At 30.9% G+C, this 12,769-nt stretch overlaps 1 protein-coding gene across 1 annotated transcript; it reads left to right on the top strand.

Moving 5' to 3' along the window:
• Window positions 1–6,989: 6,989 nt before the first annotated feature.
• LOC126712729 (uncharacterized) lies at window positions 6,990–11,239 on the top strand. Its single transcript, XM_050412180.1, has 4 exons — window positions 6,990–7,782; window positions 10,361–10,456; window positions 10,636–10,703; window positions 10,995–11,239. The coding sequence occupies exons 1-4, from the start codon at window positions 7,036–7,038 to the stop codon at window positions 11,110–11,112; spliced, it is 1,029 nt and encodes a 342-aa protein (XP_050268137.1). The 5' UTR covers window positions 6,990–7,035; the 3' UTR covers window positions 11,113–11,239.
• Window positions 11,240–12,769: the final 1,530 nt, after the last annotated feature.

The raw sequence follows: 12,769 nt of genomic DNA, 5'->3' as shown, positions 1-12,769 counted from the left end.
GTTCAAACGTAGTAATGTGTACATGAATAAGCCCATGAGTGTAAGGATCAATTTAAATATATGCATGTGTGTATGTATATTTTTTGTTTATTTTTCTTTTTTATTTGAGTGTGTATAGGCTCAAGATTGGGTTATGTAAGTTTGTAATAAGTTCATATGAAGTCAAAATTTATTATTAGTAATTTATTGATAATATAAATAATCTATTTTGTGGTAAAAATTTATATATAATAGTTTACAATAACAACATTGATGAATCTAATTTTTATAAATTCATGAACGAATATCATTCAGTCTAATTAAATCCAATAATATAATTTCATGTACAATATAATTATTAATATTAGCATAAATTACCATAACTTTTTAGTAGAGTTTATATGTGTGTGTGTGTGTGTGCACGTGCTAGCATAGATTCGGGAAGAGGTAAAATTTTTACTTGCAATACTTAATTTTTTGTTGTTGATAAATTAGTTGTAGCATTTACTATATAAGGGAATAGAATAAGTTAATCAAAGTAGCTAAGTAACAAGCTTGAGTTTGTTCAATAAGAACATGAATCAAGATTGATCACATAATAAATAATTATAAATTTTCAATACTCAACTCAACTAGACTCATTTATAGCTCTAGTCGAAACACTTTAGTCTTTTCCATTACCATTATTTTTTACCTTAATTCTTTCCATCATACATGGTAAACATAATTTTTTATTATTATCATTATTTGCCTTTTGGGTTCTTAGAAATATCTGTAAAGTTATGATTTCAATTGTGTTTGTTGACTTTAATTCCGTGTTAAATTTGATTATATTTCTTCAATCATTTTCCTGTATGTTTATGGGAAGTGTTGCATCTATAGCATTTCTACAACACTTACACAACAAAATCTGTTGTGATATTTTGTTATTGACTCTAATTTGAACTAACCACTCTTTTTGCCCCCAATAATAGTTAGTAATAACCTGTTACTTAAGATTTTATTGTGATAGTGTTGTGAAATTGTTATAGGCATAAAATTATTTTTCTTTCTCATCCAAACTTGTCGTTTTGGCTCCATAAAAGACAAAAATTATACTAAGCCAAACTTCAATAAATGACAAAAACTACACTAAACCAAACTTATTTTAGAAAAGCTATTCAAGCTTTTTATATAGTTAGTAGATTAGTAGATTTACTATAGAATTTGTAATCCAATAGCCATCCCCAAACCCTAACCCTAACCCAGCCTCATGAAACCACATATTCCCCCATCTAGCCCTTCCACCCTACCAAAAGCCGTTTCCAGGCCAATTTGGCTATCTGAATCTTCCCTTGGGTTTACACCCAATTCATCCCTACCATGATTTGGCTTATAGGGTTCGTGATCATGAAGACCTAGACTTAGTTTTTTGGTTCTTCAGTGAATACCATCACTACAACAAAAAATATTTATTATAATGAATAAAATCTTTGCAATAACATCAGAGTCATTACAATAGTTTATGCAAAGTATTGCAATAAAATTTGAGGTAATAAGTTTGTGCTACAAAAAATTTCGTTGCAATAAACCTTAAATATTTTAATGATAATTTTGATGTAATAATATATTTGCTATTACAATAAAAAATTTATTACTTTGAATACATTATAGCAATATGCTATCATTTTATCAATTTTATTACAATAGATTGCAAATAATTGTAAAAAATAATCGAGTCAAGTTATTGCAATGATATCTACATTGTATTAGATAATTGTTTCATATTTTTCATTACAATAGATTGTAAAATAATTGGTATTAGATTACTATAATAATATATTTGTTGCAGATTCATGTCTATCATTGCAATAAATTGTAAAATAATTGATATTTAGTTATTACAATGATATATTTGTTGCAATAAACTGTCACTTTGAAATTTCTATATTTCAGATTACAAAATAATTGGTATCAAGTTATTACAATGAATTCTTCAAATTAAGTTATCGCAAAAAAATTTCTTAATGCAATTTAGTATTAAAACCTCTATTGCAACTGAAAATTATAAGTTATTACAACTAATTATTATTAATGTAATAATTTACTACTTTTAAGTTATTATTGCAGCAACTTTTAATTTGTAGATGTGATATTATGTATAATACTACGATATTAATTTTGTTGTATTATCAGTTGATTTAATATACTTATTTTGGTATAGCGCATATCAACAGCTATCGATTTCTCTTATGGTGTCAGGCATTGGACATGGAACCCACTCACACCAATATCTTCATTAATCCATTTACAATGGATATTGATGTTTGAGCTCATATTGTGCAACTCAGTTTTGGACCTTTTGACAATGATCGAACTACACTTCATTATAGATCCATATACCCAATGCCTGTGGGTTTTTATGGCCTATTTGCCTCTATATTTGTGGTTAGAAATTCAACTATCTTCCTCTATGTACCTAACAATCAAGGTGTAGGTGAAATAGTTTAGAACTTTGCTATTCAAGCGTTCGAGCATCCGGATGAGGTACCTCTAGATGAGATGTAGAGGTAAGTTATTTCTCATGAATTGCTTTTTGTGCTCCACAGATTTTGAATATGTTTTTAATTCATAGATTTTGCTGTTTATATTTATTCTTTTTTTTTCACCTTTCCAAGGAGATGCAGACAGTGGGCTGGACCGTCTCTAGCAGAAGAAGAAAGCTAAAGTCCAACAACAGTAGATCAAGAGGGAGAGACTCAAGTTCTGCTTTTGTTTGTGAAATTCTATTAAGAGATAAGACAATGTGATATGTGGATGTTGAATACTTTTAATTAGTTATTCAAAATATTGCAACTTGCTTTAGCTCTTCCATGTGTTGCTATTTTAATGTGGTTGTTCAACAATTAAAATGTTGGATAAATTGCAAAGTACATCCCTAATGTTTGGGGTTGCTTGGATTTTACACTCTGAAGTTTGAAAATTGGATTTTGCACCCTGAAGTTTACTTCCGTTAGCAAAATTAGCCCCTCTATTAGTGGGTTGCTGACATGTCTGTTAAGTGCCACATACACTGATGAAGTGTACTAGTTGATTCAATTAAAATATGACATATGGATATAATAAATCCACATCAGATAAATAACTTAAAATTTTTAAATAAAATAAAATAAAAACTTTTAAAAATAATTAAATAAAACTTTTTTTAAATAAAATAATTAATTTCCTTAGCAACTATCGTGCTGGGTTTCTCATGGGAATTATTCACTTTTTTAATGTCTTCTTCCCTTCCATTAAACTTAAGCCTTTGCTAGTAGCTAGAGAAAATATTAGAAAATGTTCATTCAGATTTTATGAACAACAAGTACTTCTCACACAACAACAATCAAACCAACAAAATATCAATAAACCACAAATTGATGTGTTCAACAGAGACAAAGGGAGAGAGTGAAGAGGAGATTAAGCCAGCGGTGGAGCAGATCGAGTGTTGGTGGCCAAGTTTCATGTAGCCAAACCTCAGTCGCCGCCAACGACCACTATGAGCCACAGAAGGATGGCTCTCTCTCTCTCTCTCTCTCTCTCTCTCTCTCTCTCTCTCTCTCTCTCTCTCTCTCTCTCTCTCTCTCTCTCTCTCAACTTTCTCCCTCCTAAGCCCGATTCTCTCTCATGCTCAGCCATGCCAGAACCTCACGAGTACGGCCACCATACACGGTAGCACAAGTCAACAGGGTCTCCACCACTTATGGCCACCAATCTCTCTCTCTTTTTGTTTTATCATTTGGTTGATTTGGTGATTAGGTTATGAAAGCTTGAGAATTTCATTTGGGTTTGGGAAATGAGGGCTTGTAGATCCGTGGGTTTTGATATGTGCCCTGTTGAAATTGTTAGTGTGTTTTAGAATGGGTTTTTAATTTGTGTTGTAATTTTTTTAGTGTTTGTTTGGATAGAAAATCTTGATTTCTTGAGAAAATTTTGAATGCCCAAAATATTGTATTTTAAGTATTTTGGTTGTTGGTTTTGCTCACTAATTATTGTGTTGGGTTTCTTGGGAAAATTTTCTGTTTGGTTACCCAGAAAATGCTGGGATTTTTTTTTTCCTGTTTGTTTATGGTTGGATTCATTTGGATTTTTGTGTCGCGTTGTCATTTTTCAGTGTTTCTTTGGAAAGAGATTCTTGATTTTCTTGAGGAAACGAATAACCTGAAAATAAAAAATGCTATAAAAAATATAGATTTATTTTAATTTTAGTTAAAGACATTAAATAGTTAATAACACATGTCGCTATTTCATTGGTCCAACTAGCAAATGTCACAATATGATGTGACACTTAACGGACACATCAGCAAACCACTAACGGAGGGTCTGATTTTGCTAACAGAAGTAAACTTCAGGGTGTAAAATCCTGTTTTTCAAACTTCGGGGTGTAAAATCCAAGTAACCCCAAACATTAGGGGTCTATTTTGCAATTTACCCTAAAATGTTTTTGCTAATGTGTTTAGGTCCTTTCTATACATATCTCGCTTTGCTTATTGAACTATTGCTACTTTTTGTGGCCAACAAGGCAATTGCTTTGAACCAACTATGTTGAATGTGCTTAACAAGCTTTGATTTCATAATTTTAACTAAAACCATGTTTTCAAAATGTAAAGTTGTAATTTTCAATTTTGTTTGTTGGCATTAATTCCGTGTCAAATTTAATTGTAATTCTTCAATCATTATCTTGTATTTTTTTGGGATTCAATGTAATGGGTTCGATGTGAAAATTTGGTGAAGAACTATGAAGATGGTGTGTATCACGACTTGGCTCGCAACTGACTCATGAGTGGTGCAACCTGCAAAAGGTTATGTGAGGAGCACATGCTGGAAGTTCAAAGGTCTCAAGTGTTAGGGGCATTTCACAAGTGGCTCATGACTTGGCCAACTCGTGATATGCACTGCCAGGCTGTTTTGTGTGTGCTTTCCTCATTTCTTTACCCACACTATATAAGCTCAAATTACCCATGAAATTGTAAGAAGAATTTCAAAGAGAAAACTCTAGAAATCCATTTGAGAGTTAGAGATTGCAAATTTACAATCCTCTACACGTTTCTCTTAGTTTTCCTCACACTCATCACTTTCTAATTCTATATCCTTTGAGAGGTTCATAGCCCAAACACAAACCACCTTCATTCTGAGTGTTGTGAGTTGATTTGGAGCTTTTGGGAAGCATTGGGTCATGCAATTTTATGGTGGATGCAATTGGTGATAATTGCGAGATCCAAAATACTAGTGAAGACAAAGCTCGGTGAAGCCCGTTGGTAGCTGAGACTTAGAAGGTCTAAGTGCAGAGGGTAGTTTAGGCTTGGAGGGTCTAAAGTGTAATCATTGTACTCCAACTTATTTACTAGTGCAATACTTAATTTTTTGTTGTTGATAAATTAGTCGTAGTATTTACTATATAGGGGAATAGAATAAATTAATCAAAGTAACTCAGTAATAAGCTTGAGTTTGTTCAATAAGAAAATTAATTAAGTTTGAACACGTAATCTATTTTGGTGATGAGGTCTAGCTCGACTTGTGTTTGAAATAAAATAAAATAAAAATTATAAATTTTCAATACTTGACTCAATTAGACTCATTTATAGCTCTAGTCGAAACACTTTATCCTTTTCCATTACCATTATTTTTTACCTTAATTCTTTCCATCATATTGGGTAAAAATAAATTTTTATTATCATTATTTGCCTTTTGGGTTCTTAGAAATATCACTTTAATGTAAGTGTTTATATTGGTAATAAGACTTTCAATTTAAATATTTAATCCTTTAGACATTGATTTATGACAAATCAAATTATTTTTTCATTAAAGTCTAATTTGTTGAAGGGTAAACTACACATTTAGTCCATATCCTCTACACCATATTTCAATTTGATCCCTAACCTTTCAATTTTATTAATTTGGTCTCTAATCTTTCAATTATGTGTCAATTTAGTTTATGCTGTTATCTTTTGGATGAAAATTGTTGATGTAGTAAACAACTAAAATCTAAAATTAGTTTATTGCCACATCAACGAAAACTTCATCTTTTTTGGTTGAGCTGTTAACTACGTCAGTAATTTCCATCCAAAAGATAACGGTATTGACTAAATTGACATGACACTGAAAGGTTAGGGACCAAATTGACACAATTAAAAAGTTATGGACCAAATTAAAATATGTTGTAAAGATTATGGATCAATTACGTTGATTACCCTATATTTAACTACGTTATATGTATATGGTAATAGTGATATTTAAAAATTATTTCAAAAACTATGTACACCTCATGTAATTGAAATATTATAAATCTGTAAAACTATAATAGAAGCTATTAAAATACAAAATTTATTGTATCACAAATCTTTTAACAGTTAATTTTTTAAATCTCTCGATTAAACAATAAGTATAATGACCAAATTAGCACTTACATCAAATGTGATATTTGTAAAATCCATTCCTTTTTAGCTTGGGAAAAGAAATTGCTCACCGGACTTGAGAATCGAGATCCATTAGCTTGCACTACAAAAAACGCGTTTTTAAGATGTGTTTTTAAAAAAACATGGCTACAACTCTTACTTTGAGCCACGTTTTCAAGAACGTGGCTCTACCCCTAGTCCTAAATAAAAAAGAAAAAGGAAAAGAAGATCCATTAACTTGGTACCCACAAATGGACTTTCTCTAATTTCGTGGACCGCAATCAAGTAATTAATCAACTCCTTCTTTATTTTTCACTTTATGAATAATTTCACCTTTTATATAATAAAAAAATCCCCTTTATTTCGAAAGAACAATTGAATTGCTTGCTTTCTAAATTACATTAGAAAAATATTTCTTCATACTTCGAGTATCAAATATTTCTTTATAAGATCCTTTATAAAATCTCTTATGCATATTTTCCATTTACATTATTGATTATAAACGAGAAATAAAATATAGTATATGACAAGTGAGTAAATATCATATTTAACCAATAAAGGAGACGAGATATATGATATGTGATATGTCACACCAGTTCACCAAGAAAAGTGCAGTAATAATTAAGGGAAAACTTTCAAGAATATGTATATATTATCTTGGCAAACACTCTTCACACCAACCAGCCTAAACATAGTAATTGTAAAAATTCAATCAAACTCCTCAGGCTCAAATCTCCAACCTCTCCACCAAATAATCACCACAATGTTTCCAAACTTTTTCAGCCTAGTCTCCTTGTACGGAACCTATCTCCGCCGCTGCTACTCAGCCACAGGGCTCTCCTCACAAACCATCAACATAGACAACGAAACCACAATCCACTTCTGGGGTCCAAAAGAAACCACCCAAAACCAAAAACCCTCACTAGTTCTCATCCATGGCTTTGGTCCAATGGCAATTTGGCAGTGGGGTCAGCAGGTCAAATTCTTTTCGCCTCACTTCAACGTTTATGTTCCTGACCTGATCTTCTTCGGTGACTCAACCACGAAATCCCCAGAGAGAAGTGAGGTGTTTCAAGCTGTTTCTGTGGGGAAGCTCATGGAGACATTAGGGGTTCAAAAGTATCAGGTTGTGGGAACAAGCTATGGTGGGTTTGTGGCTTATCAAATGGCGAAGATGTTTAGGGAGAGAGTTGAAAAAGTGGTGATAGCTAGCTCTGGTGTGAATATGAGGCGCAGAGACAACGAAGCTCTGTTGAAGAGAGCAAAGTTGGAGAAAATTGAGGAGCTAATGTTGCCGGCCACGGCGGAGCAGTTGAGGACGTTGATGGTTTTGTCTGCGAACAAACGTTTCAACATCTTGCCTGACTTTTTCTTCAATGATTTCATACACGTAAGAAATACTTAACATCTTTTTCTTTTTAAATTCATTACTATATATTCTTGATTTCTTTCACATAAATAGAAGGAAATTATTTATATATATATGGCCATTTTATTAAAAAAAGATCATGGTTCATACTTCATAGTTCATTCGTATTATAAAAGTAAATTCCATACAAAGCCCTTCCCTTTCTTTTATTTTATTTTTTTTTAATTCTCTCAAAGTAATTATTGTTGTTTTGAAAGAGTCGAAAAGGCCAAAACTTTTTCGTGTATTAGTATTATGCATTGATAAAAATCATATTAAAATAATATAATTAAACTATATATAAATTAATGAGAGTCCTTTTAAATTTCTTCAAGTTACTTCAAGTTACATGGTGGCGAAAAAAAAATACATTGTTATTAAAGTTTTTTACTTTTCTTGAAACATTTAATAATTAAGTTTTAGTTAGGGTAGTATCTAATTTTTTTTTTAATATACTTTAATCATAGGGTTTCAGGTAAGTAAATTACGTTAATTATTGTAATATACTTGTAATGAGTCACGTGACAAAATTATGATGTATATGACGTCGTGTATAACATAAATTTTATTATGTAAGACGTGTGCCCATCTTGTTGTGAATATTTTGCTAATAAAAATAAAATGATTAATTATTATATAATTTCACATCTATTATATAGTGTACCAAAGTCTTATAATTTCACATGTAATTTTTTTTTTTTTTTTTTTTTTTTTTTTTTTTTTTTGTGTTTAGATAGAATTTAGTCTGTTACTTTGTATTTCTAGTGACGCATAGAATTGATAGAAGGTGATACTTAAATCGATTTTAAAACTCCATGATTTCAATTGAAACTTTGTTTGGTTTCTAATAAAATATATAAATTGAAAATTTTAAATTTTAGAGTAATATGAAACAATCCCCATCTATAGGGAAATTATATATATATATATATATTACTCAAGTCTTTAGGTGAAGCTGCTTGGTGGAAGAAAAGTGTAATTACTTAGTAGTTGGTGGGTGCAACCACAATTTTTAAGTGTCAAATTTTATAATATAGCATTGTGAATTTTTTTTATATAACTTTATATATATATTGATAGCCCATTTAAGACTTTTTTTTATTCCGGATTTTATGTAAATTTAATAATAAAAATAAATAATATGGAATGTTAATGTGTGATAGGATGGAATTTTTTTTTCTGCAATTTAGACCGTTCAATTGATTAAGCATCTCTTACATGATAGATAACAAAGAAAAAAGATTTAAAAATTCAACATATAATTTTTGCAATAAAATAAATGTTATTTTATATATGCGGTAATATTAGTAATAAATTTACTTGATGAGAGTTAGGTTTGAAATTGTTCACCAATATGCTGATGCCGTTATGCGGTCAGATCAACTTTAATGAGAGCCGTCCTGAACAATTTTGGGTTGCTGGGATTCTTGTGACTACTTTCAATTTCATCCCTCACAATTTCTTCTTTTAAAAGTTAAAGAACATTTATTTTTGTTTCTCAAAAAAAAGAACATTTATTTTTATGGTAGCCTTGGGATCAAAACTTTATAAGCATTATCTATTCATCTCCTCCATTCAATTACTTGGCCCAAAAAAAAAATACAAAATCAAAACAAAACATAACATTTATAAATTTATAAAACTACCCCTCCCCCTCTCTTTATTTATTGATATTTCTTGATGATATTTTTAAAAGCATAAATAATTAACTATTATCATCAACCTTCATTGAAAATAGGGAAAAAATATTTCTTATTTTATTAATATAAATTCGAACATATGAAGAAGAAAAAAAAAGGATAGAATTAATAATAAGAAAAGCAAAAGAAGCAGTTCCAAAAATATAAAATAAAATAACATTGCAGTTCTGCTTCTACTCATAAAATTCGTTCTTAAATCTTAATGCAACAATTGTCCTTCTTAGTGAGAATTAGTGCTTAAACAATTAAATGTAATTAACTAGTTTATGTATTAAATGATGTATTTATTTTTTTATTAAGTTAATTATTATTGAATTTGATTTTGATGTGTTATGGCCGGGTGGAGAAAGAAGCACCCATGTATATGTATTAATATTATACACTTCCCCTTCTCTCATAGAATATTCTTTCCACCTTTCCCTTATACTCTTTGTCTCTTCCTTGGTCTCCTTTCGTTCCGAAAGCAACATTTGAAACTCGTGGACCATGCATTTATTTGTTGTATCCTCAGGACACGACCTGTTTGTGTACGTCTGTCCTATTTCTCTATCTATTTTCAACGAAGCATTAATTTGTTTGTTTTCCCAGGAAAATGAAATCTTTTACTTTGCAGGATAGTCATTCTATATATAACAACTTGTACTTTTAGCCCCTTTTTGGTTTTGGTATGTCCTTGATCGGACTCATTCTTCACATTAACGTAATTAGCAGAGTGAACCATAATTGTTCCACAAGAGGGCATGTTTAGCTCCCTACTGTTGCATCACATATGTTATTACTTGTATTGAGAGGCATTTCTTTCTCGTGTATGACATAGTCATTTAATGAAGATGATAAAAGATGGTTTCATATGGATACAGAAATTGTACACCGAAAACAGGATGGAAAAGTTGGAACTTCTGAAGGGACTTACCCTTGGAAGAGAGGACACACCAAACATTTCTCCTCTTCAGCAGGTACAATTTCATTTTTTTCTCAACACTACCAACTTATATATATTTTAGCACAAAATTCTCTTATAGGTTTTAACTTTTAAGCATAGGCTGTCAATTTATTATGCATTTCCTGTATAGTTTTGAACATCATTCTAATTTATAACTCATCTGAATCATTTGTATTTCCAATTTCCCTGAAGGAGGTCTTGATAGTATGGGGAGACCATGACCAAATATTTCCTATAGAGATGGCTACAGAACTCAAAGAGTATGTACCTCTTTCCTCTCTCTAAAACTATTACACATAATTTTATGCTAAAAAATGGCTAGCTTCTGCTTATTAATAATGAAAGCAAATCTATACAATTAGAATTTTAAAATATATATATATATATATATATATATATTCCAAATGCTTATCATGTAAATTTAGGCATTTTAAAATCAATTTATATTGTTTAATCACTTTGGACATAGTTTAATTTTAGTCAATGCTAGTGGTTTAGAAATTCTTCCAACCAATATGAGAGGCTGAGAAATTTTTGGTTGCATGTTCCAGGCTTCTTGGGGAGAAGGCAAGATTGGAAGTAATAGAGAACACATCACATGTTCCTCAGATTGATTGCTCAGGACAGTTCAACAACATTGTCAAAAAGTTCTTAAGTGGGTCCTTGTGATGATCTAATTGTCTATTTAAAAATGTTGGGTTGGATTTGAGTAGGCACCAAATTTTTCCTACTTTTGCTTTAGATTATATTAAGTAACAAATACTAGGCGCGTTTCGTGCATTCTTGTTCTGCATTAGATCTGTCTTCTCATCTGTGGTGCCAATTAATTTTTAATTAGTGTATTATTTAAAAGGATCATCAGATTAACATCAAGATAGAATATTAAAACCTATCAATCAATTAGTCTCAACAAATATATTAAAAATTTACAAAATTTGACTTATTTCAATGACTTTAAGCCTTAGGTGTGAACTTTAACTCTTATTTTAATTACAATTCTAAATGGTTTTGCATATATTTTTCTAGAACTTCACCAAAAAATTGACAAGTCTAGTTTAAAAAACATCGAAGACACATTTTGTTGGCAAATTGTGATTTGCATTCACCCCCAGAAGCAATTATCACCAGGCTAGTTAGGCTGGCTTGTATTCTCAGAGCTCATGAGTGTGTACGCGTTGTCTCCACAGCCCAATCCATTTGCAGGCTTGGTTTAGGGCCCAAAAGCTCCTTCATAAGTTGATTTAAAATCAAGACAAAGTGACAAACAATAAAATTTCATCTGCTATTGTGGAATAAAAGAAATATAAAGATAAGATAAAGAAAGATCATATTGATATTTGCATTCTATCTTTCTAGTGGTCATTCACCACATCATATTATCGCTAATATTAAATATATATATATATATATATATCTATTTTTTCTTTGTCTCTTGGTGTGTCATTTGTAAAAAAACATTATACATATATGTAAAAAGAATGGAAAGACTAAAAGTTTACAACTTGTGAGACAAAATCCTTTACATCGCAAATGATCCCTTATTAAATTGCCTCCCCTAATATAGTAGGGAGGGTGGCTGACAAGCCATCCATGTGAACATGAATAGGAACATACCATTTGCATTTTTTATTTTGGCCAAAATGCAATGATATTTATGGTTTAATCTTGCTAAAGGTCTTCTAACTCAATTGACACATTTTAGTTTTCAATAGAAACGTTTAAGGTTCCCACCCCATTTATTGAATCATAAAAATAAATAAATAAATAAATAAAAAGGCTTAATCTTATTTGGTTCAAAAAATGTGTTTTAGGCTAACTTGAACAAGTTGTGCTCAAGGCCGAGCTCTTGGAACTTGGAAATGTAGATGCCTTTCTTGGATTGGTAGGGGCACTTTGGTGAGGACCAAGGTACTAGCCATCCCTTATATACATGCCTTACTATATATATATATATATATATATATATATCCAGATGTAGGAGTGTGCACATTTTAAGATATAAAAGTGGGTGTGAAATAACCAATGTAAAAAAGTGATGAGAGGGAATAAAAACCCTTAATATTACTAACAAAATTCGTAAGATGTTGGACTAATGACAGGCATTGAAAAAAGAAAAGGGTATCTAGCTCTGAAAAGCTAGGATTTGCCTCAATAAAAGATTAATGGGAGCCTTCGTTTAAAAGGATTAAGGAAATTTTTTTATAAGTTTTACGGAAATGAGTGAGACACTACTGGCTAAAATGGGGTGGACGGTGATCACAAAGCCCAAAAGCTTTGGTTATAAATCCTCCCAACTAAGTAGGCCCACTAATTGGATGTCCTAGAG

Source organism: Quercus robur, chromosome 2, assembly GCF_932294415.1.
Source record: "Quercus robur chromosome 2, dhQueRobu3.1, whole genome shotgun sequence".
In the NCBI taxonomy this organism is placed as follows: domain Eukaryota; kingdom Viridiplantae; phylum Streptophyta; class Magnoliopsida; order Fagales; family Fagaceae; genus Quercus; species Quercus robur.
The sequence above is the reverse complement of the archived record's forward strand: the minus strand, read 5'-3'. Positions and strand labels throughout refer to the sequence as shown.